Raw genomic sequence first — 25341 nt, 5'->3', positions numbered from 1 at the left:
GCTAACTTTATTCGTTGATTATCAAAAAGGCAGCATTATTTTTTTATTTTTTAACTAACAACATACCTATATCGATGACATTCCAAAGATTAAATATTCCTAATGGACAATCAGCATTAGCAGGACCAGTTCTGTACCAATCTTGGACCGTTACATTCCAAAAATAATTCGGATTGTCGTCAGTCGGTTTTTTTAAAAAAATTGATCTTCTTTTATTAATTAAATAACAGAACATTTCAAATCAAAGCTCATTAGTGATAGGTCCTATTGGCTTCCTAATTAGCTTGAAAATAATTTGTCTAGGTGATTGCTTGAAAGCTTATGGTCGTTTTGACTTTTAAAGTATTTGATTTTAAAATAAAAAATGGCTTATTGAAGTTTGCCTCCATTTTTCTCCTAATCTGGTCAACCTCAGCTTAGTGTCAGCAATCAAAGAGTGCTCCTTCTTTCTACCGAATTCAAATTTAGTCTATATTGCGGTTTTACGCCTTAAGTTATGATGATCTGGCTTTGATAATACTAGATTTCACAATTTTTTTTTAGGTTTTAGGTTTTTGCCAATTTTTCATTTTTTCTATTTTTGTCAAATTATCACATTATTGTCAGTTCATATATCACATTTTTCGCGTTCAAAATTACGCACAATTGATGATATTTAAATCCTTAAAGATATAGATTGTGGTTCTTTACCGCTTCGACAGCACTTTCTCGAAGAATTTAATTGAATTTTTTAACTTTGTCTTCAACTGTCGTTTTTACTTTGTCTTTTTTACTTAGTCGTATTAAATTTCCTGTACAATGACCCGGTTTGATTTGATTTTCCTGGAAGAGTAGATGAGCCGATGTTCTGATTTTAGAAGATAGATAATGGCTTTCATGACTTTGAAAAAAATTGTTTTCGAAAATGAAAAAAAAAAAAACATTTCAACTACCCAATTTTGTTCCCTTTATCGTCTGTTTGTTACCTGCTCTCGTTAATGAAAGGTTAAAGATGACAGTTTTTTTGTCGAGAGAAGGTGTCAAAAAGGATTGGTGTCACAAAATCTAATGTTTTTAAAGAATTCGGTATGACTTTACTGGCTTCGACAAGGGTTTTTCACAACAAAAAGTAAATTAATTTTCGACTTTTGTCATATTTGACGTTCTTTATGTATACGTAAATTTTGTTCTGGATAATTGCAGATCTCAGGGCTTCCTTTGGAAGAATGGAGGAACCTATTCAAATTTTTTATTTTGTAATTAATTGTTTTTGGAAATAAATTTTTTTCGAAAATAAACAAGTATTACATAATTTTGCTTTTTTTCTTTTTTGTCTAATTTTTGCTTATTTTCACTAATGAGGGGCCACATAATAGATTATTGGTGTTCGATGAAGGTGCAATCGAACAAATTTTGGGGGCCAAAGTATGGCTTTACGGCTTCCAATGCATTTTTTGGCAAGTTTTAATTGATTTTTAGTTTGTTGTCCATTTGTTGTTCTTTTTGTAACTGCATAGAAAATTGAATACCAAGAGTTCTTAATTCCGTTTTATAGAAACATTTGTAATTGTAAACCTATGGGATATCTTAGTTGATTCCTAATGGTTTTCATTACTTTGAAATTAATTGTTTTTTAAAAAAAATTCAGCGAATTTTCTATCTTTAAAGTTTCTGTTCTTTTTTGTCTAATTGTTACCAAGCTTTATTATTAACTGGTAAATAACCATTTTTTCTGGTGAATTACAAGTTATTTTGTTTATCATCAGTTTTATCTGACGCTATTTTGACTTTGTTATTTAGTTTTGTTTTTAAAAAGGACATGAATTTTTTTGATGTAATTAATGTTTGTTGTTGTTGTTTGCTTTTGATGTTCGTCTTCGCTGGCATTCTTAATATCGGTATATCTCATCAATCTAATGCATCATTTTTTACTCCACTGAGTTATTTGCTTTGGAGGCTATATTTTCGTTCATACACTAGTTTTTTTTTTGAAAAATACTTGAATTTTTTGTGTTTTTCCTTCTGTTCCTCATTTGGTAGACAATTATGCCAAAATTGTGGATGAGCGGGGTCGGAACCTTATGTGCGATTGCACACTACCGAGCCGCCTTGTTAAAACAAAAATTGAAGACTTTCGCATAGATAATAAGTAGTTAGGGAACTAATAGCTAATAGAATTTTTCAGTAATAATCACTTCTAATGCTTGACTATCAAAATGTAATGATTTTCATGAAATTGATTTTATTACATTTTAAGTCATCTTGAATTAAACATTTTACATAAAAGTAAAGTAAAGATATTGCTTGTCTATAAAAGACACCTTTCTGCTAATAATCACCAATTTTTTTTTACTTATGTCAAACTCTACCGGCTCGTTATTTTCTGTACCAAAGTTGCAACAGGAAATCTTAGCATTGCATAGAAAAAAAACACAATAATGCCATTTTTGATTCCTTAATTTCAGCAATAGAAGCGGCATCAGACATAGACGGCATCAAAAATAAGCTTAGAAATGCGGAGAAATTCTTTCTGTGACTACTTTGTAGCTTTTTCAAAATTCGATTCCAACATTTTATCATATAGAAAATCTTTGTAGCAATTTTTGTTTTGCACTTGTATGGATTATTTCATACCATAAGGTCAGCTTATGCAGCTTGATGGGGTTGCGTAACAAAGGTCTAAACAGTAAAACATGTGGACATTTCAATTTGATATTGTTTTGAAACTGCTTTTTCTATGGTAGTGTTTGATGGTAAGCATTTAGACAAGAATGGAAAAGTAATGATCCACTCCTGAAAATTTTGAATACTTCTATGCTTAGTGTTCTCTTGAGACTTTTTCTGGTCCCTGATAATTTTTTTGAGGACAAGAATTTTTTTGACCATAAAGGGGATCATATATTGAAGTTCTGATTTCATCGGTAAAAAATTGCCTAAATCATTTTAGTACTTTTCGAACTTCAGGCTTTACTTGGCAATAGCCAGACATTCTTAGATAATGGGTAGTTTTTGCTTTTAGTTAACTTAAATGTAATTATTTGCATCTTTCCCAGTGAAAAGTTTTTAAAAATATCTTGATAGGAATTCGATAAAATGCTTAGTGAGAAAACATCAAGTTATGTACAAACTTCTAAAGTCTTTGTATGTGCTTGAAGAAATTATGTATGTACCAAATATAAATATATCTTTTCAAGCCGTTTCATGAATTATCATGTAAACTTATCAGAACAAGATACAAGATCTTGCGTGACCCTAAAATGCATTTTCTCATTACATCAAAAACGCTTTTGTGCTTTTTTCTCTAAAGTGCTCGCAATTAACCAAAAATACACCACAATTCACCGCTTACTCTCAGGTTTTTCGGGAATTGTTCTATGTTAATGTTGACTAGAAGTAGAAATTTCCAGTTAATGAAGACTAAAGGTCTAAGAGTTGCAATAAAAAGTGGAGTCAGTAAAATTGAATGAATAGGGAAGCACCGATTGCAGGGACTAGACAAGGCGATAAAGAAAGAGATAGAAAGATTTAAGAGAGAGTTAAAAAGTGGGGGGAAAATTGACTTTTGTGACAGGAGATGCCTGCGGTAAACAACGTCAATTCATTCTCAAAGTGCCTGCTTTCCACTCCAGAATGCGCACCATTTAAATTCAAAAAAGCCGTCAAATTAAATCTTGAAAGAGCTATGGCCATACTTTGTCCCTGCTTTAATTCCTCCGCTTTCAATCTGTAATTAAGTCTGAGCTCCACTCATCTTGTTATGCTCTACTTAAAACTTCTTTAATCAGTGCCTCTTTATTTTAAAAGACGTTCCACCATTTATGCTCCATTTGCTCATATCTCCCTGCATTTGACCCTCTTTGACTGCTATTTTACTCAGACTATTTCAATACTTTATACTGTTTTTCAAAAAAATTGAGCATTTCAAATTAAATTGACAAAAATGGCGACAAGACCAGGAATCATGACTTCCTCGTCTGCCCGGCTGTCGGGTGTGAACATTCGGGCCAAACCGGCGAGAAGAGCGGGTGCGAGATCCAACCAGAGTAGCCTGGGTAAAAGTTCTCTCCAGTCTAGGGGCAGAAAATCGTGAGCTTATTTTTTGTATTTGAACTTCTTATTTCAATGCAATCCGTCATTGTTTTTTATTTTAATTATTTCAGATGTGACAGGAAAACTATGTTGACTTAAATTTTAACGATAGTAGATTAATTCAATGTAAAATCAATTTGTTGGAGCTGAGCTCGCTAAGCTTGTGTAGGCGGGAAAATAGAAACAAAACACTTTCTTTTGTCCTGGTCATTTAATAGTTATAGTTATAGTTCTAGTTCTAGTTACAGTTTGTCACGTGAGAAAAAAGAGAAAAAGGGGGAAATAACAAAAGCAACACACAGAACTCAACGTAGTAGCCGCAGAAAACGGCTGAAAGTATAACTCAGCAAAATATTGCAAAACAAATTGTCTTGAGCAGTAAATAACGTGTTACTGTGTCTTGAACTAGAAATATTCCTGAGCAGTAAATTGTTACTGTGTCTTGTATTCAAAAAATTATTCTTGAGCAGTAAATTCTGTTACTGTGTCTTGCATCAACGAATTATTGGAGCTGAAATTCAACCCGAACTTCTGGTATTCTCAACTTGTGAGTACAAATAGCAAAAGCCAACTTAAGTTTAAATTTAAATATTTTTGCACAAACAGGTCTTAAACATATATCTTTGTCTTCGATTTGTTTTTTCTATCGGATTGAACTGGTATACATAAAGAGATCCCGTATTGTGTGATCTGTAGCAATCCAGTTCAAATTGATAGTTGAAAAAATTAAGATTAGCCAATAATTACGAACAGAATAGTTAATGCAACGGTAAGTACAGCAGAACGGATATACAGTTACAAAAGCGAACTGCGTAAACGAAGTATCCGGACAGATTTTGTAACCACTCAGAACGAACTGGGCGGTGTAAAACTTTCTTTGTGAAACACAAGGAGAGCAGCCGTTACATTTGGTCCGCCGACCCGGACAGTGGAATAAACTGCTCTCCAACCCAACAGTCGAAGTGACGAAGTCATCGACGAACGAGAACAAAACTCAACAGGCAATTAAACGACGCCGAGCCAATTAGGCAAAGTGCATTAGAAGTTAAATAGCAAGGCTTAATTAAAGCAAATAAACAAAAGGTACTGTAGAGATTCAAGCTGCAGTCCCAAAGTACAAACGCAGTGACTCCGTCACAGAGTCAAGACATTTTGCAGAGACAGATTAGCAACTCCAAAGAACAAATCGAAGCAAAAATTCAGGAGGGCCAGAAACTAATCAGAAACAACGATAGATCAAGCAAACTCAAGACCATCTATAAACAGGTGCTGAAACTTGACGACTCTCTTTGCATTCTTAACCGAAAGCGAGCAAATTTTCTTCGTGATTCTGAATTGTTTGAACGTTACAAAGCCGAACGACTAAATTTCTTACAAAAATTAAACGCAGACTGGTTACCATACATTCACGGAGAAACAAACATTACGGATCAACAGAATCAAACCGCACAATTGACAAGCGATGCAGAACCAACTGCCGCTAAGTCTTCACAGTCTGTTGTAGGAGTTTCGCAACGAACTGCTGAACATGGAAACCCAAACAAGGACAACAATTCAAAGGCCTCCTCTGATAAACGAGCTAAAAAAGCAGAAAAGCTTGCGGCTCTAGAGAAAGACTTTGCATCAAAATTGAGGTTGAAGAAAATTGAATTCGAATTGAAAAGGAAGGAGCTGGAAATGGAGATGCAACTTTTTGAAGAAGAAGGAGCACTGAAACTGGAATACGAGAAAGAAGCTCTTGACGCAAGAGCACCAGAATCTGATGACAGTGCAACCCCTAGTATTCGAAGTAGGTCACCATTCAACTGGAAAACCCCGAAGGATCAAGATGTTTCCGATTGGCTCGATAACTCGAATAAATTCTCCAACTTGCACGATCATAGTTTCGAGCGTGCGAAAACCAGGATCGACAACAATTATCCCAGGGTACGCTTCAATCGCGAAGGTGTACTTAAATCACGGTCAACAAGTGGAGAGCGTGCCAGCACAGCCCGGGAACAAGACAAATTCAAGCGTAATAAACCAAGCAGTAGTAGTCAGCTACCTAAGTTGAAGTTGAGTTCATTCGACGGAAACCCCCTAGAGTGGCCGGAGTGGTCGAATATGTTCAAAGCAACGGTTCACCATCGTGATATGCCCGACTCAGAGAAAATGAGCCACTTGAAAACTTTGTTGACAGGTAAAGCAAAGTCAGCTATATCAGGAATGGGCTATTCGGGAGAATTCTACGCTCAAGCGTGGGAACTCCTGGGACGGAAGTTTGGGCGACCTTACCTAATTGTCGACGCTCAGCTTAACATGTTGCGCAAACAACAATCAATTCGAATGCACGACTCAACGGCTATAATTAATTACTCAATAACAATCAGCAACCTAGTTAATGTACTGAAGCAATACAACTATGAAGGCGATCTGCAATCAAGTTCAACACTGCAAGTGGCAATTGAAAAACTGCCCCCAAACTTGAAAGAAAAGTGGTTCTTCTTCGTTGACGAGTGTCAAGAAGATAGACCCGATCTCACTCTCCTTGAAAAATGGTTAGCTCGAATGGCTTTTGTCCATGAAGGAATGCCATCAACCAAGAGCGAACGAAAGGAAGATGATGGACCAAATGCTAACAAGGAAAAACGATTCTCAAAATCGTCAAATATTATTGCGAGTTCGAATGCGAACGAAACGAAGCAAATGCAAAACAACAACTGCCCACTAGCGGATGGCACTCATAAAATATGGAACTGTCCAATATTTAAGAATATGAATATCACCGATCGCTATGCAGCAGTGACAAAAGAACGTTTAGGTTATGGATGTCTGGGGAAAGGGCATGCAATCAAAGATTGTAAAGTCCACCCGTGCGGTATAAATGGATGTACCAAAAAGCACAACAGACTGCTACACTCAGAAAACCAAATGGACGAGGGTAGTCACGCAGTTAATGTAAGCGCAGCAACAATCAATCAGAGTAACCAAGTTACTAGTTTTCTTCAAATAGTTCCGGTATCGGTTCAGAAAGGTAGTAACAGGTTGACTACCTATGCTTTCCTCGATAGTGGGTCAACAGTTTCATTCATCGATCAAAGTGTCAAGAATCAACTACAAGCCAAAGGCACGGACGTTACTTTGAACATAGCTGGCATACATGGGACGCAAGATTTGAGGACAGAGAAGGTTCCTATCACAATAAAGGGACTAAACTCAAAGGTGCATTCAGTTGAAGCGTTTGCACACCCATCAATCTCGTTGGGAAACACAATATACGATTACAGGGAACTGAAGAACAACTTCAGACACCTGAATGTTCTCACTAACAGAAGATTCAACCTGATGGAAGTAGGCATCATACTTGGACAAGATGCCTACGAAATTCAACGTCCATTGGACTATAAGATTGGAACACGAAGTGAGCATTTCGCCGTTTTAACAGAATTAGGATGGGTAGTCAGTGGTCCCATGACAGGGAAGAAAAGTCAAAATGTTTGTCATTTTGCCTTCACAGAAGATGTGAAAGTGGCAGAAAATATCCAATTATGTTGGGACATGGAAACCTATGCTTCCAAAATAAATGTTGTAAGTCAATCAAAGAAAAAGCAGCACGCTCACAAATCTCTAGAGAGCACGACAAAGTTTACAGGCGAGCGGTACGAATTGGGCATGCTCTGGAGTGAACCAGAACCCAATCTCCCAAACAACTACGGCTCAGCCCTTGGTCAGCTCTACTCACTGGAACGAAGATTCCAACGAGACCCAAATTTAAAAGAATTGTATCAACAGTCAATTGATACAGATGTTGAAAAAGGATTTGTGAAGATCCTTGGCAAATCGGAAGTCAAAAGCACTTTCGGAAAGGAATGGTATTTGCCACACCATCCAGTACTAAACTCCAACAAACCGGGTAAAGTTCGCCGTGTTTGCAACGCTGCAGCAAAATACAAGGATGTATGTCTAATTGACAAGTTGTTAGCCGGACCCGATCTACTACACGGATTGATCGGAACAATATTCAGATTTCGAGAAGGACCAATTGCCCTAACCGCAGATATTGAATCAATGTTTTTGCAAGTGCAAGTTCCAGAACGGGATAAAAGCCGCTTGAGATTTTTGTGGCGACCAACAATGAACGAACCTGTGCAAATATACGAGTATCAACGTCATGTTTTTGGAGCAAAGAGTTCACCAACATGTGCCAACTACGCTCTGAAGCGAGTAGCCATCGACAACGAGGACGAGTTCCCAATTGCAGCGAAAACAATCCAAAACAACTTCTACATGGACGATTTCATCAAGTCAGTCGAAACACCTGAAGAAGCAATCAAGGTTTTTAAACAACTGCAATCTCTTCTCTCAAAACATGGATTTGAACTGAAGAAGTGATCACCAACAGCGACGTGGTAACCAACGCAATCCCAGAGGACTTAAGATCAATCAGCAAAACAAAGCAGGTTGAAGTAGAACCCAGCCAGGAAGGGTCATCAGTGCTTGGGCTTCAGTGGACGATTATCGATGATAGTCTACAGGTTTGTAGAGGTACAAGCAAAGAAGTTGAGACCCCAATCACCCAAAGGAAGATCTTATCTCTAGTTTCTTCAGTGTTTGATCCTCTTGGACTGTTTGCACCATTCAGTGTCCATATGAGACGACTCCTGAAGAGCATCTGGACCAAAAATGGACAACATTGGGACAACTCAGTAGAACCTAACGAAGAAGAAGAGTTTCTGAAGTGGAAGGCGCAGCTTCCAGAAGTAGCAGAAACCAGCATTGATAGAAGATACTTCAGCACAGCCAAGGACAAATGGGAACTTCATGTGTTTGCCGACGCATCTGAAGATACAATGTGCGCAGTGGCATACCTACGTTCAAAGCCCAAAGATTACTCAGCAGACTTAGCATTTGTAATCGGAAAGTGCAGAGTTGCACCGATGCGACACCTTTCCATACCACGCTTGGAACTACAAGCAGCAGTGATTGCGGTGAGACTTAAAGAGCAGATAGTGAAGGAACACGAATCGAAGATTCACATTTCTAGCTTTTGGACAGACTCCACTACTGTTCTGCAATGAATTCACAGCTCCCACCGTAAGCAACAGGTGTTTGTCGCAAACAGAGTAGCTGAGATTTTGGATACAACTAATGTTTCACAGTGGAATCATGTGAGTAGTATTAACAATCCAGCTGACATCGGGACACGAGCAATCAATGTTGACGAATTTAAGAGAAGCGAATGGCTCACTGGGCCGGCCTGGTTGAAGCAATGAGAGAACGAATGGCCTGAACAGGTAAATTTAACGTTTGCTTCAGACGATCAAAACGACCAAATGGTTTTCTCAGCTAAGGTTGAGGAGAAAAAGCCGATGATTCAGTGGGAACGATTCAGCAATTATAATCGACTAGTAAATACAATGGCATACATACAGCGTGTATTCAAAAAATGCAAACCGGCAACAAAAACACTAAGTGTTGAAGAAAGAGAGGATGCACAAGCAAGCATCTTCAGACTACTGCAGCGAGAACAGTTTGCTGAAGAGATGAAATCTTTCAAGGCTGAAAGGGAAATTCCAAAAAACAGCAAAATCCTCCAATTTTCACCATTCATAGACCAGCAAGGACTTATTCGTGCTCAAGGCAGAATAGGTAAAAAACATCTGAACTTCGAAACCAAGCACCCAATACTGTTACATTGGAAGCACCATGTAGTTGAATTATTCTTGCAAAATGAACATAAGAATAAACACCACCAAGGTGCTGAACATGTCAGAAACATAGTCCAGCAAAAATTCTGGATCCTAGGCATACGAAATGCTTTGAGATCGATCAAAAACAAATGCATTAGATGTCGAAAGGGAAGAGCCCAAACAAAGGCACCAGTAATGGCAGATCTACCTGAAGAACAATTAGTCGCATCAACAGTATTTTCGAATGTGGGCGTAGACTATTTCGGACCATTCACAGTAAAGATTGGTCGAAGAAACGAAAAGCGTTGGTGCTGTCTATTCACATGCCTTACTGTACGTGCGGTACATATAGAGATTGTACCAAAACTAAACACTGATAGTTGTCTGAACGCAATTATGAGATTCATTGCACGAAGTGGCAAACCGGTCAAAATGATTAGCGATAACGGGACAAACTTCGTTGGAGCTGAAAAAGAACTGGCAGAGTATATAGCAGCATGGAACAAGGTTCGAATTGAAGAACATTTGATTCAACAGGGTATCAGATGAAAGTTCAACCCACCTGCAGCACAACACTTTGGAGGAGTGTGGGAAAGACTGGTTAGGAGTTGCAAGAAGGCAATGTACGCAGTGCTGGGCAATCGATCAGTCACGGAGGATGTTATGTCAACCACGATGTGTCTTGTTGAACAGATGCTGAAAGCTAGACCGCTGACACAAGTCAGTTCTGATGCTACCGATTTAGAAGCTATTACTCCAAACCATTTCCTACTTGGCAACAAGAACCTTTCTTTACCGTATCTATCAGGTGCAGAGCAATTTGTTGATCATAGAAAGCTCTTCCGACAAACACAAGCTTACGCAGACCTCATCTGGGACAGATTCCGTAAAGAGTACTTGCCAACGTTGAACAGTCGTAAGAAATGGCAGACCACAACGGACAGAAGTCTTCAGCAGGGTGATCTTGTGTGGTTAGTGGAAGACAGTGACAAACGTGGATATTACAATATGGGTCGAATAACCGAAACCTTTGAAAATTCCGACGGACGGAGTGATTCGATCAGCGAAAATTCGAACGAAAGATGGATACTACAAGAGACCAGTAGTGAAGCTCGCTCCAGTGCTATCAATGGACGAAGATGTTTTCACGAAGGAAAACAGGGCCGGCGATGTTGGAGCTGAGCTCGCTAAGCTTCTGTAGGCGGGAAAATAGAAACAAAACACTTTCTTTTGTCCTAGTCATTTAATAGTTATAGTTATAGTTCTAGTTCTAGTTTTAGTTTGTCACGTGAGAAAAAAGAGAAAAAGGGGGAAATAACAAAAGCAACACACAGAACTCAACGTAGTAGCCGCAGAAAACGGCTGAAAATATAACTCAGCAAAATATTGCAAAACAAATTGTCTTGAGCAGTGAATAACGTGTTACTGTGTCTTGAACTAGAAATATTCCTGAGCAGTAAATTGTTACTGTGTCTTGTATTCAAAAAATTATTCTTGAGCAGTAAATTCTGTTACTGTGTCTTGCATCAAAGAAATTTTGGAGCTGAAATTCAACCCCAACTTCTGGTATTCTCAACTTGTGAGTACAAATAGCAAAAGCCAACTTAAGTTTAAATTTAAATATTTTTGCACAAACAGGTCTTAGACATATATCTTTGTCTTTGATTTGTTTTTTCTATCGGATTGAACTGGTATACATAAAGAGATCCCGTATTGTGTGATCTGTAGCAATCCAGTTCAAATTGATAGTTGAAAAAATTAAGATTAGCCAATAATTACGAACAGAATAGTTAATGCAACGGTAAGTACAGCAGAACGGATATACAGTTACAAAAGCGAACTGCGTAAACGAAGTATCCGGACAGATTTTGTAACCACTCAGAACGAACTGGGCGGTGTAAAACTTTCTTTGTGAAACACAAGGAGAGCAGCCGTTACACAATTTTAGAATCAATCAGTCATTTGTTAAGAAAAATTGAAACGGTTTTGCTTCCTGGTTTTCTTTTTCAGGTTCCAGACACTTCGGTTTATCTTACGGGTGCTATCTTTTCTGTAATCTGTTGATTCATCTGTTCAATTCATTCAAGGTTTCATTCTTGAAAAATGTTTTATTTTCTGGGATGATACAAAATGTTAAATTCAAAATCCTACCGCACCAAATTTTCTCGCAAATTTTCAATCGTTTTTGAATGGGGTTCATTTGAATGCGTTCAGCAGACCTTTCGTGGGTTCATGTCCAGACTTTTGTGCATTTTTCCGTGTTTCCAGAACATGTAAATTTGAAGGCACGACATCCCCGAGCCTGGAGATATCGACTTTCGGTCTGGGACCTCAACCTGGGACACTACCGGAGCTTAGTAATATTGTAATATTTACCATACGTCGGAAGTGAATTACGCAAACTGTTGTTTCTGTGTTTACAGACAAGCAAAGCAAGTTCTATTGTTTTTACAGACAAGCAGCGGAGGCTGTCGAGGGAATCGGGAGTGACTGGCACACTGTGGATGAGACCACCAAACTCCTGCCCCACTCACCCGGCATGTTCAAACTAGGGTTCGCCCATAAAAGTGGTGTGGACGTTGTATTCATTTGTCACACCACCGAACACAGGACTCTTCATGACATGGTACTACAGGTTAGACAACATCGGAAGGGGTAGTGATGCAGTTACACGTTTGAGTTTCCATGAACTCACTTCTTCTATAGCTTCTTTACTCGTTCTTCAATGTTCTCAATGCTTCTCTGAAGTCGAAACAACGTGAATCTTGTTGCATTCATATTTCAAGCTATGTCACGCTATATAATCTGCCAATTTTTACCTTTAATTTTTAGGATCATTTCCGTGTGTACCCCCCCCCCCCCCCCTCCCCCCCAGTTACAGAGCACGTGCCATCATTACATAGTAAGTCATCATGTATAAATATGGCACGTGAGTGTGGGGGGCGGGGTGCAAATAATATGCGCCACTGAGCTGGGGAGGGGCACAAACGGAAAAGATCCATTTTTCCTCTCCAACTTTAAACACCAACAATCAATTGTTCTCAGCTCTGTTTGAACCTAAGTGTTGAAACGTAAAGATTAAATTACAAAAATTGGCATGCACAAAATGATCACTTATTTTCGAGGCTAGTTCTTTGAGAACATTTTGCTATTTTACAACTATATTGCCATTGTTCAAACTAAAAATTGTCCTTTTTCACACAACCAGTTTAACACACCCCATTTGCAGATCCTGTTTGGGTTCGAGGGAGGCACTCGGCTGTGCATGATGGTGATGGAGCCGGAGAACAGGAAGAAACTGATGGTCCAGTGGACTGCCAGTGCATACCCCGAGGACCTGATTGAAGATGAGATAGAGGAGCACATTGCCACTCATCACCAGGTGCCAGAGTACAACATCCCAGTGGACGACTCTAAAGTAAGCCCACAAAATACCATAATGTGGAATGATAAACGTACGTCGAACAACTTAAGTGTCCAGAAAACTTAAGTCCAGAAACCTGAAAATTTTAGATCTATATGTTATAAGAGGCACAGTGAGGGGTAAGGTGCTGCCCAACAACAGTCTGATATCAACTATATTGTCAGGAAAATTTGATTAATGCCCCCTCCCCTCCCCCCTGCAAGCTGTACACTCTGACAAAATCCCAATTTAAGACCCATTATTTCTGCTAAATCTTTTTGCCACAAAGAAAATTTTTTCATTAGGTGGCCCAGAAATAATTGTGTGAATGCAGTTTTCTCAAATAGGTGTATATTCCTGAATTATTGAAGTCAATGAAATGGATTCACAGGGAACAAACACCTTCATGACTTACAATTAAATGCGTAGCAAATGGCAAGGATATATTAAAGATATCATTAAAGACATCATAACGATATCATTTTCCTGATACCTAGTTTGAAAACCGTGTCCAGATTATAAAGCTAGTAGAAAAAACAATGATTGTTCTTCTAGTTGTTCAGTTTCTATTACTGTTATTATATCATTTTTCTAAATAAAAATGATAAAATTTTTTTAAAAAAATGATTTATTGAATAAAAAAACAGCCATTTTTTGTTATAACTAGCTCTATAATATGAAGACTCAAAATTAAATATGGGTGTCAGGCAAATAAAGATGGTTTGACAGCCGCCACTGATTTACAGAACTTGTCAAACAACAAAAATCTGTAACACATGCATTTTTAAAATCCAAACTTGATGTCAGGGTGTTAACTGGGGGCAAAAAATAGAAAAATGTTTTCCACTAAAGATCTTTGAACCAAAAAATGTGTAGCAACACGACCCTTCTTCTAAAGTTTGCATTAAAGTAAACATTCATTTTACAACTTGAGAGGCATTAGAATGTACTCAATCATCGCTTAACTTTATAATCTTGGGATACCTTGTTCTGACTGTTCCGATCAACAATATGGTGGAAGGAATTTTACACTCAACTGGTTTTTTTAGTTCGGTAAATTTGGGTTAACAGAATTATTTGATTTAGAAGGAAATGAGTGGTATCAGGAAACCTTTTGAGGATAGAATATTCGAATTGGAAGTTTTTACTCAAAATCTTTTTCCGGCGGAATCACCGATGTTCAAAACTGCTTGCAAATTGGCATTGTTCAGATTTTGTTGACTTTTTGTGGCATCTTTGCCAAAATTTTATTTTTTTTAAATCTAAATGGTCAAACTTCGAGATATTTAGAGAAAAAAAATTTTTTGGCGCCAAATTAGCAAATTTAAGCTCTTTTTTAATTTCAATTGGAAGAACCAAACTCAAAAAATTTTATCGAGATTATGTAGAAATTGGATGAGGCTCGACCTTTTTTGATTTTTGTCTTATAATAATAATTTAGACTAAGGTTTTGGTGACATCGGTTATTTGTACTAATTTTGATCACTTCTCCGTAACTTTCATTCAAAATATTTTACAAAAAATTAAAAGTTAATCATAATAATGGTTCAATAATTTTACAATTGATTCTCGTTTTAGAATGAAAAGAGGGTTAAAGGAAACATTTGTCAACTTTTTTTCACTAAAAAGTCTCATTTTACAAAAATGTGCATTCTACAAACAATTATTAGGCGGCAAATTCTAATTTTCTAGCCATTTTGTCAAAAAAAATTGACAGTGAGAACTGCTATCTTCCTTTTCCTTTTTTTAAGCAAAACGGGTATGTTTTCTTTCACTTTGCAGAAATCTAATCTGGAAAGAAGATTGACCAGGTTTTTTGTCAAACCTTAAACAATTCTTAGAACATTTACGATGATTTGCAGTTCTTTTTGCCCTCATTGCGAAGTGCTCAATAACTCTAGAATCCTTAAATAGTTCCACTCTTTGGTTTTACGTTCAGCCCTTTGTTTTTACGTTTGAAAAACTATTCGATCAATTATTAGATAAATTTTTTGAGTTATTTCTCACCATAACTTTAGAATATTTAAATATAGTCTAGCTGATTTTTATCTCTAAAGCACCTTATGTTATGTTAGATTAACAATAAAAAAGGTGTCCAGATTATAGAGCTAGTATGAAAACAATGGTTGTGTTTCTAGCTTTTCAGTTTCTATTACTATTATTTTATCATTTTTTTAAATAAAAATGATAACATTTTAAAAAAAATGATTTATTGAAAAAAAAACAGCCATTTTTTATTATAACTAGCTCTATAATATGAATACTCAATTTTAGATATGGGTATCAGGCAAATAAAAATGGTTTGACAGCAGCCACTGATTTACAGAACTTGTCAAACCAGAAAAATCTGCAACACATGCAATTTTAAAATACAAATTTGATTCCAGGGTGTTAACTGGGGGCAAAAAAATAGAAAAATGTTTTCCACTAAAGGTTTTTGAACCAAAAAATTTGTTGGAACACGACCCTTCTTCTAAAGTTTGCTTTAAAGTAAACTTTCATTTTACAACTTTTTGAGAGGCATCACAATGTACTCAATCATCGCTTAACTTTATAATCTTGTGATACCTTCTTCTAACTGTTCCGACCAACAATATGTCGGAAGGAAGGGATTTTAAACTCAACTTGTTTTTTTACTTCGGTGAATTTGGGTTAATGATTTTACAATTGATTCTCGTTTTAGAATGGTTCAATAGTTTTACGATTGATTCTCCTTTTAGAATGAAAAGACGGTTAATGGAAACATTTGTCAACTTTCTTTCACTAAAAAATTTCGTTTTATAAAAATTGGCATTCTACAAACATTTATTATGCGGCAGGTTCTAATTTTCTGGCCATTTTGCCAAAAAAAATTGACCGTAAGAACTGCTGTCTTCCTTTTCGTAAGCAAAAATGGGTATGTCTTCTTTCACTTTGCGGAATTCTAATCTGGAATGAAGATCTACCAGGTTATTTGTCAAACTTTAATCAATTCTTAGAACATTTACGATGATTTTTAGTTCTTTTTGCCCTTATTGCGAAGTGTTCTATAACTCTAGAATCCTTGAATAGTTCCACTCTTCAAGCAGCCCTTTGTTTTTACCTTTGAAAACTAATTCGATGAATCAGATAAAGTTTTTGAGTTATTTTTCACCATAACTTTTGAATATTTAAATACCGATAAAGTTTCACTGATTTTATCTCTCAAAGCACCTTATGTTAGATTAGCAATAAAAAAGCAAATTTAAAATCAAATTCAAATCTTTTTGCAGATTGTCTGTGCAATTAAGAAGAACTTTTTTCAATATTCGAATCGTTCGAACTTCAATTGCAGTTGATGGCCACAACCTATGTCATTGCCACAACTCAAATGTTTGAGGTTTTTGTGAGTTAAAGGGTTAATTATCAGGAACATCTCATTTCATCGATTTCATGTAATTTTTTGATAAAAAGTTTTTTTGTGCTCAAATGTGATTTGCTTCTATTGGAGCAAATTACTTTTTCTCTAACTCCAGTTTGCTCATTAACTGTTTTTGTCACCCGCTGGTATATTTTAGTAGCTTAAGTTTTTATTAGTAGAGCCTAAACAGCTTTTTTGTTTGTGCTCAGATTACGTCCAATTGAGTTTACTATCTCTTAGCTTATTTTATATCTGTATCTGTATCGTTTATTTGTGTACATTTTTCCCGGAAATTTACAGAACTGCCCGTTAGTTTCATGTCATTGTTGAAATTGCCGTTTTGGTTTTGACTATATTTCTAAGATATTATAGTATCGTTTGTTAAATCAGAAAAAAATGACAATTCTGGCAGTATTGTGCCATTTTTAATCCACATTTCGTAGTTTTGTTACCGTTTTTTATATATATTTCGCATTTTGCGTTTTTATCGTTGAAGCAATATCATTGCCTTCTTTTTTCACAATTGGACCTCCAATTGAAGGAAGAAACACGAGAATGCTTGTTAAAATATCTAATTTTTGGTTGGCAAACTAGTTTTCATATTTGACGTCAAAAATTTTGATTGTTCCGGGGAAGAACTATATACTCAAATGGGTTTTTTATTCAGTTAATTTTGGCCGATGGATATATTCAACATAGGGAGTTCGGACTGGTATCATTAAAAAGCACATCCAGCGTAGGATGTAGAAATAAAAATTTTTTGGCTTTGTTTCTTTTTACAGGGAGTTATCGAAGTTTAAATTTTGCGAATAGTAGACGAAATTCAATTGTTTTTATTCGGTCAATTGTGCCAAATTCTGGTCAATTGTGCCAAAATTTGCTAAAATTGTTCTCCAAAATGTGATTGATTTTAATATTAGGAATAGAGAAGGCTTGTCGACTGGTTTTATCTTAGACTTGTGTTTAAAATTTTTGCTAATTTGTTCGAGTTTCAGTCTTTTTCAATCAACAATTGCTCCAAATAAGCTTTTTTTGTTTTTTACTTTTAAAAATTTTTCAGAAGAATAATATTGGTTTTAGTATAAAGGATAGAGGAGGCTTGCCGATTGGTTCTATCCGAGTTTTTCTGGTTTATATTTTTGCTAAATTTTTCGAGTTTTGGTCTCTTTTAAATCAAAAATGGCTCTGAATGCGCTTTTGCGTCACACTTTGTTCAACTATAATGGAAGTAGAGACCTTACATCTGCTGTCACAATCTTTGAAACTCGATTTTTTGAAAAATTTTCTCAATAATTATACAAATGGCATCAATTATTGTTTGGTTTTATGAAATATTTCATTTGCTCATAGACTTATAATGAAAACATATGGAATTATCAATCGCTTTTTTAGACGTGCAACAAAATCAGGGCTTGATTGAGACTAATCTTGGACTCTTCCAATAAATAATTATGCACCAACAGAAATAGTGACTGCAATAATTGATATCATTGTGGGTTTCTCATGTTGATTACAGATCATACTAAAAACATTGTAGCCATCATTTTGTTCTTATGGTTGAACTCTAGCACCAATCTCAGGCCTAAAGAACATAAATATTATTCGAAAAACTTGTATATTGGATAACTAATTCAGGTTAAGTTTCTGATGGAACCATATTGTTTTTCAAACATAGAGTGCAGAAAAAAATGCAGCCTAAGCAAAACAAGGAGGCTCGGTAATGTGCGTTTGCACATAAGGTTCCAACCCCGCTCGTCCATATTTTGATTTAATTGTCTAACAAATGAGGAAAAGACAGAACATATTCAAAAATTCGTTTATCTTTCAACAATCAAATAAGTGAAAAAAATGCTGGATTAGAGGGTTGGTGAGATTTGCTAGTAATGAGAGTACTGAAGAAGACAAAACTAAATATCAAATAGTAGCAACTTTAATAACGACCAAAACTTGACTTCTTTATTGAAAAAAAATCTTTAAAATGAAATAGAAAAAAATCAAAAAGAAATATAACCTTAAAAAATTAACCTCTACCTCATTAGATCGTCATTAGGTAAGATATGAGACCTGTCAATAAGGATACTCAGCAACAGGCTGAAAAAGATAAGCAAAAAGGGCAAAGTGCAAAATTACGTTTCTATTTTTGAAAACAACCAATTTCAAGTTAGTTAAAACCAATATGTATCAACTAAGCTCATTAAGAAGGTCAACGTCTACCCTACAGGAAGCAATTGAGACCTGTCATTGGCCATAGTCAATGTCAATACGTCAAACGACTAACAAAGAACGGCAAAAACGGAAAAAATAAATTCAAAAAGAAAGCGGTGCCGCAACCTTAACGGTTTATTCTTTTTGAATTTAATTATTATTTGAACCGCGGGCTACTCAAATAAATTTTTGTTGATAATAAGTTGGTATGTTGATATCAACATAAGTTGATATCATTTGTTGTGACTACAATTTATAGATTGTGTCATAGATTGTGACTATGAAAACATATTATGAAAACATAGATTGTGACTACATAGATTGTAATCTATGTAATTTGTGAATACATAGATTGTGGCAACTGGCGCCAACAGTGATCATTGGCTTTTTACAAAAAGAAAAGTTTAGGGGGAAAAACAACGTTTTGCGAAAGAACCACTTGCATTGAAAATTCTGAAAAAGACTTGCGCATTTGAACTATTGTTTAGTTCACTGCTTATATGGTATTTATATGCGTATTATGTTCAATCTCTATCAAGACAAAATATTTATTCTGCTTTTGCATTGTAAAGCCAGCATGGCTGAACTCAATAATTTTAAGACGCTCATATTAAAAATAAACTGCATGTTAAAAATTTGAATACCAGAAGGAGGCTTGAGACTGAAATTGATATTTGCTAATGAGATGCGACGATTTTGGGCTAAATTGCTGTTAATTGGACACTTCATAATGCTATTGAAAACGTTTCGCTCGAATGCAGTGATGTATTAAAAATTTAATTAAACTTTGAAAGCTCTCATAATTATTATTTTAACAAACAAGATGAATGCGATGGAATTACTCATTGGGCAGGCATGTAGAACAGTTCAAAAATATGTTTTTAATGTCGCTTACTCTTTTCATTAAAAAGTATTATTCTACGGTTAGGTTTGTTGTCGAGAACTCAGTTTTTCCCAAAATTTCCCCAATGTAATTTAAGTGTATTTTGAGTTCTCAGCTGTTTTTAAATCACAACTAATTTAAATTCACTTTTTCTTCAACTTCTTCAAAAAGTGCTGAACTGAAAAGGAAAGCGATTTCAGAAAAAAAACGCGCGGCAAAAACCTAACCGCCGCTTTAGATAGGAACGAATAACCCAAGGACGAATGCACCTAGTGAAAAACAAAACCAAAAACTTAGCACATTAGCACATTTCGCTTTACCTCGCGGGCCATTGTCAAGTCTTAGTGGTCCGTTGAATTTGATATGAAAGCATCACAACCAAAACAATTATCACAATCAAGTCCTTTTGGACATTTGAAATTGGGAAAAAAGCTGAAATAGTTTTGGCGAAATCTTCCTGCTTTATTTCATAATTTTTATGTATTTTGTTGTTCCGACCCACTTTAGGAAGCTAATATTCAATTGGGTTTTTTTTGTTTAGTCATTTTTTGCAAATCAATATAATCATCGTAGAGAGTTTTGAGTGATATCATTAGAAAGCCCCTCCAGCGTAAAATATGGAATTAAAAATATTTTTTAAATTTCGTTTTCTTAATTTTGTTTAATATTCGATTGGGTTTTTTTGTTTAGTCATTTTTTTGCAAATCAATATAATCATCGTAGAGAGTTTTGAGTGATATCATTAGAAAGCCCCTCCAGCGTGAAATATGGAATTAAAAAAATTTTTTTAAAACTGGTTTTCTTACAGGGAGTTATCGAGATTTTAATTTTTATGAAAATTCGACAGAATAACGATGCTTTCGTTCAAATTTTCCGTAATCTTGTCCCAATTTTCGTCAATTCTGTTAAAGCGTGTTAAAAATGTCAACGGTAGTGTTATTGGTGTATTTTTTAAAGATATAGGAGCGTTGCTGATTTTTTCGATCCGAATTTTTAGGTTAGAATTTATGCTAACTTTCCGAAATTCAGACTTTTTTTTGTCAAAAATGAGGCTAAGCATGCTTTTTTAGCCAACCTACTGTAAATCTGCTGGAAGTAGATACCTAAAACCTGCGGCAATTTTCTTCTTGAGCTCAATAAAAGCGCTCGTAGTAATCCCGCTGGCTTTAAGAGTTTCTGATTTTTTAATTTTGCCAGGTTTTTTGCAAACGCAAATTCTAAATAATTACAAAAAGCATTAATTGTTTTTAAAATACTGAAAATTTTTGTTTAAAAATTGATATTTTTAGCAACCATTTGAACATATAAGATCTTAGTTAGACGTGCAGCAATATCAAGGCTGATCTTGACCTCAGCATGGACCGTTACAAACAAATTAGGTTTTGTTGGGGCTCACCCTCTTTTTTTAAAATGTTTCCGTACTTTTTGTGTTAATTATTGACAAGAAATCCAAATCAGGGCTCAATTATTGACAGATAATACTTCCAAAAAATTAGGTCAACGATTATATTTTATGGTTTTGGAGTTAAGATCATTGGCTTTGAGCATATAATTTCGTAAAATATTATGGACTTTTCATGTTTTGCTTTCATTTGTTATAGTTTTGTAGGCCAATCATTTAGTCACCACAATCAAAGACCCAATTAGCCTTGTTGAGAGCTATAAAAGGGTATAGATAATGATTTCAGTCGTTATCTAATGTCTCTTGGGACTTTGAATATACTTGCTTTGAGAAAATGTCTTTGAATTATTGAACTCTTCCAATAATTTATCTGATGTCCCTCAAATTCTGTCCTAGTATTAGACAATACGGGCCAAAACCTATTTTTTGTGAATTGTTAGTTTTTTTGTAACGGTTCTATGTTTAGCGATTGATTTTTTCGTTTTGATGCCAAGAGTTTTCAAAAGTTTTCTTTGTTTTTGATTACAATTGCTTATTTTATAGGTTCATTTTGTTTTTTGTGGGATTTTTTTATTGTTGACAAGTCTAATTGACGGAGAGCAGTGTGGGATGAAGACACAGTTTTGAAAAAGCTGCAAATGAATATATTAAGAGGTTTTGTTGAATAAATAAATTATGAATATTTATGGGCTGAGAAACAGTCCTCTCGTAAATTTTAGTGGATTTAATTATTTTTGCCTGTTTGTTGTACTTTTCGATGTGAAACGACAATTTGAACTTATTGAATGAGTTCAGTTAAAAGTTAATTGTCTGATTGATTTTCAATTGAGTTTTTCAAGGAAATGAAAGATTTAAGATTTTTTCCAATTTTGAAAAAAAAATTGTTTTCAAAATGATATTTGGTTTTTGCAGCTTCGCCATTTTTCAAATCATTTTTTTGCGATTCGTAGCTTATTTTTTTCTATAAAGCCAAGTCACAACCCGTTTCCAGTGAGCTATAATTTTTTCTTCATACCGGTTTTGGGTTCAACCATTTTTTTCTCGGCTTTGTTACTAAAAGATTTTGTAAAATTATTCTGATTTTTTCATATTTGTACATTTTAAAAGATTGTTGTTTTCTTATTAAATTATAAAATAGTGGATGGTCCCATTAGTTTTGAAAAGTTGTGCAATTGAACAACTTCAAGGTTCTTATTGACAAATTTATGGTTTTAACAGCTTCACTGTCATTTTCGCGCAATGTTTGAACTTTTTAAATTTTTTGGTAGTTTTCTTCATTTTGTAGTATTATGAATCAAATTTAGATGATGACAGGTCTCAATTTCTTCGTATGAAGATAAAAATGAATTACCTTTAAGTTTAGTACTTATTTTTAATTATATATATATCTATATATATATATATTTATATATATATATATATATATATATATATATTTATAAATATATTTTAATGAATATATATATATATATATATGTATATATATATATATATGTATGTTTATATATATAAATATATATAGTTATACATACACATATATATATATATAATATAACAGTTAAACATATAATTTGTTTAATCAATTTAAGATTAATTTTTTTCAAAAATAGGAATGATTTTTTTTAACTTCGCCCCTTTTTGCTTTTTGTCGGCCTGATACTAAGTCGCATTGAGTGCAGGTTCCAGATCTTTTCTAATGAAGTACAGGATGATTTGGTTGTTTCGGTTTTATCTGATGTGAGTTTGGTCGTATTTTTTGTTTGTTATCTGACTTTATTTTTTTCTAGTTGTCATATTAAGAGCAAAATTCATCGGCCCTTTAAAGTGGCTTTATTTCATTCCATTAGTAATTTGTTGAACAATTGTTATTTTTTAAAGTTTTTTTATCTTCTCCTTATTTGGAAGCCAATTAAGTCAAGAATGTGGATGAGCTGGGTCGGAACATTAAGTAAGAACGCATATTACCGAGCCTCCTTGCTGTCTTAAGTTTGAAGGTTCATAAGATTAGAGTTTTAATTTCAGTTTTCTATTCATATGGCATTGTTTTTCTGGAAAATTCGAAAATAAGTTAGCAAATAGGAAGATATATTAGAGTTTATCAGGTTATTTAGGACAAAGAATTACAGCAGTAAAGAGTTTACTTTTTAGCACTTAATTGTTTCGAATAGTAAAGTAAAGTTGGATACACTTTATTGGATAACTGCACATGGATCAATGTGTCACAGTTGCAGGAAACTCATGGTGTCAAAAGGTTTTTCCAACGATTTTCTGTCGTTGGAATAAAAAATGGAATAAACCAGATTAACGATACCATTCTGTCGTTTTCGACAGAAAATTGTTTTTCGCTCCACGGTTTTTCTAACGCGTTTCTCTCATAAAATGGAAAAAAGAACCAGATTAACGATAGCATTCTGTCGTTTTCAACAGAAAATTGTTCCATTTTGTCGTTTTTTCATGAATAGTGATTTTCATGTCTGAATTTAACTTTTCAACCAAAAGCTACGTCTTTAACTGCAGTTAATGTTTTGAAAATGTCAATTGTTCGAGTTTTCGAAGTTTAATATAATTGTTTACCAAAAAGAATTTTTGAGGAATCCTGCTTTTTTCTTTTAAAAAAGCAAGTACAAATAGCATTAATCGCAAAAATTACATACTCAATGAAAAAATTTTGAGGTTATTTTAGTAGTCGAAGGACAAATGTTATTTCCCCGAGGAATTCTAAAACAAATTCAACTTTTTTTTTAAGTGCCGTCAGTGTTTACATTGGACATAAGAATGAAATTTTGCTATAAAATTTCCTTTTGGCTGTTTTCATTTCTAAAGACAAGGTATGCTGATGAGAATCCCGAAACTGGAGGTATATTAAAAATATTCATTTTTAAAACTCAATGTCAGTTTGGGTTGGAACATTATGTTCGGACGCACATTATCGATCCGATTCGCTTTGTTCTGTGTGATGCGATTCAGATAGGTTTCTTCCTCATAATATGTAGCCGGGTTGGTAGCACTTTTGGATAACAATGATGCATTGTATAGCCATTAAGAAATTCAACTTTATGAACTGGCTATGGTTAACACTTTTTGAGAATGCTCCGGTTTACCTCTAGCAGGTTTTTCGGTTGTAAAATCTGGAATCCTCATAACTTGAAAGATAGCGGTCGGTAATAGACTAGGTAGTTTCCGATAATTATACTGAATTGGGTTTTAATTTTAAGTTCCTGTCCGCGTTCAATGATTTTCTGTCTGTTTACAGGGTATCTGGATAATCATAGACGAAGAAGACCATGCTTCCAACACAATTCACCCAACCTACTGAACCCTATGCAATCACATTCCCGCCACCACAACTCGAAAACAATCTCATGAGTTATATATTTAGAGTATTAAATATTAAATGATTGTACTAAATATTCCGCGTGATCATACTGTTTAAAGTTTGTAGTGTCTTATTAAACAAATAGTTGCAGTTTTTAATTGTTCTAAAGCTTCTTCTAAATGTTGACCCGCGTTTAATTTTTCCCCAAAACGAGGTAACATTTATTGGAGTGATTTTTGAAGCGGGAGATGAAACGCGTGTAAAAATTTGGAGTGATTTTGGTGCTGAACAAAAGTGAAGAGCGGAGCGAAAAGAGAGTGGTTTTTGTTCACACCGCTGTTTTTGAGAGAGCGAGAAATTGATGTGTGAAAAAATTTTCTCTAAGCAAGCGAATTTTTTTTCGTTAATGTGCGGCTTTTAACAGCAGTTTTTTTGCAATTTTTGATGGTTATGAGGTTTGATTATGATATTGTATTACTTTTCGGCTAGTTTTGATCGCAATTGAAGGTTTCAAGTAGTTAGTTTGAGTTCAATGGAGAGTTAAATTTGGAGGTTTTTGATCAGTTTTGCTGATTTTTGGACGAAATTTAATGATTTTTTGCCTGCTTTTTGTTTTGATGATCTGAGTGGAAATTGAATAGAAGCTTGTTAATTAAATAATTTTCAGATACCAATCGATTAAAGTTTAATAGGTATAAATAATTTTTTCTTAGGAAGATTGGCAGAAAAATTAAGAACTATTAAAGAATCTTTCTTAATTTTTTGGCAGTTTTGTTAAAATCTTAGTCATGTTTCCCAGCCTATTATGACTTGCCCATTGTTTTGCGAGCTCTTGTCGCTCTAATTGCAATTGAACTTTATTTGGCTTTATGTTTCCTTTTACTATTAAAAAAACTCATTAAGTTTTAAGTTTCTTTGTTTTTTTTTTGTTCAATTTCTTTTTGAATGCCGTTTCTATTCGTCCTTAAATTTTTGGTGGCATTTGCGGAGGTTTAGGGTTTACAAAAAATGCTTTA

General features: G+C 34.8%; 1 protein-coding gene across 4 annotated transcripts in view; it reads left to right on the top strand.

Annotated features, from left to right (window-relative positions):
- Positions 1–24493, top strand: part of LOC142337819 (uncharacterized) — a 52560-nt gene extending 28067 nt beyond the window's left edge. For 3 of the 4 annotated variants that reach the window (XM_075387360.1, XM_075387368.1, XM_075387378.1), the window contains exons 2-4: positions 12192–12372; positions 12967–13155; positions 24263–24493. In XM_075387360.1, coding sequence (XP_075243475.1) covers positions 12192–12372; positions 12967–13155; positions 24263–24325 — 433 coding nt within the window. In that variant the 3' untranslated portion in view covers positions 24326–24493. Of the gene's footprint in view, positions 1–3891; positions 4066–12191; positions 12373–12966; positions 13156–24262 lie in introns of those variants that run through there. The other variant, XM_075387352.1, reaches the window with a different exon arrangement.
- The last annotated feature ends 848 nt before the right edge of the window (positions 24494–25341 follow it).

This window comes from Convolutriloba macropyga, chromosome 1, assembly GCF_964194025.1.
Source record: "Convolutriloba macropyga chromosome 1, txConMacr16.3, whole genome shotgun sequence".
Taxonomy (NCBI): Eukaryota; Metazoa; Xenacoelomorpha; order Acoela; family Convolutidae; genus Convolutriloba; species Convolutriloba macropyga.
This window is presented reverse-complemented; position numbering and strand designations above follow the sequence as displayed.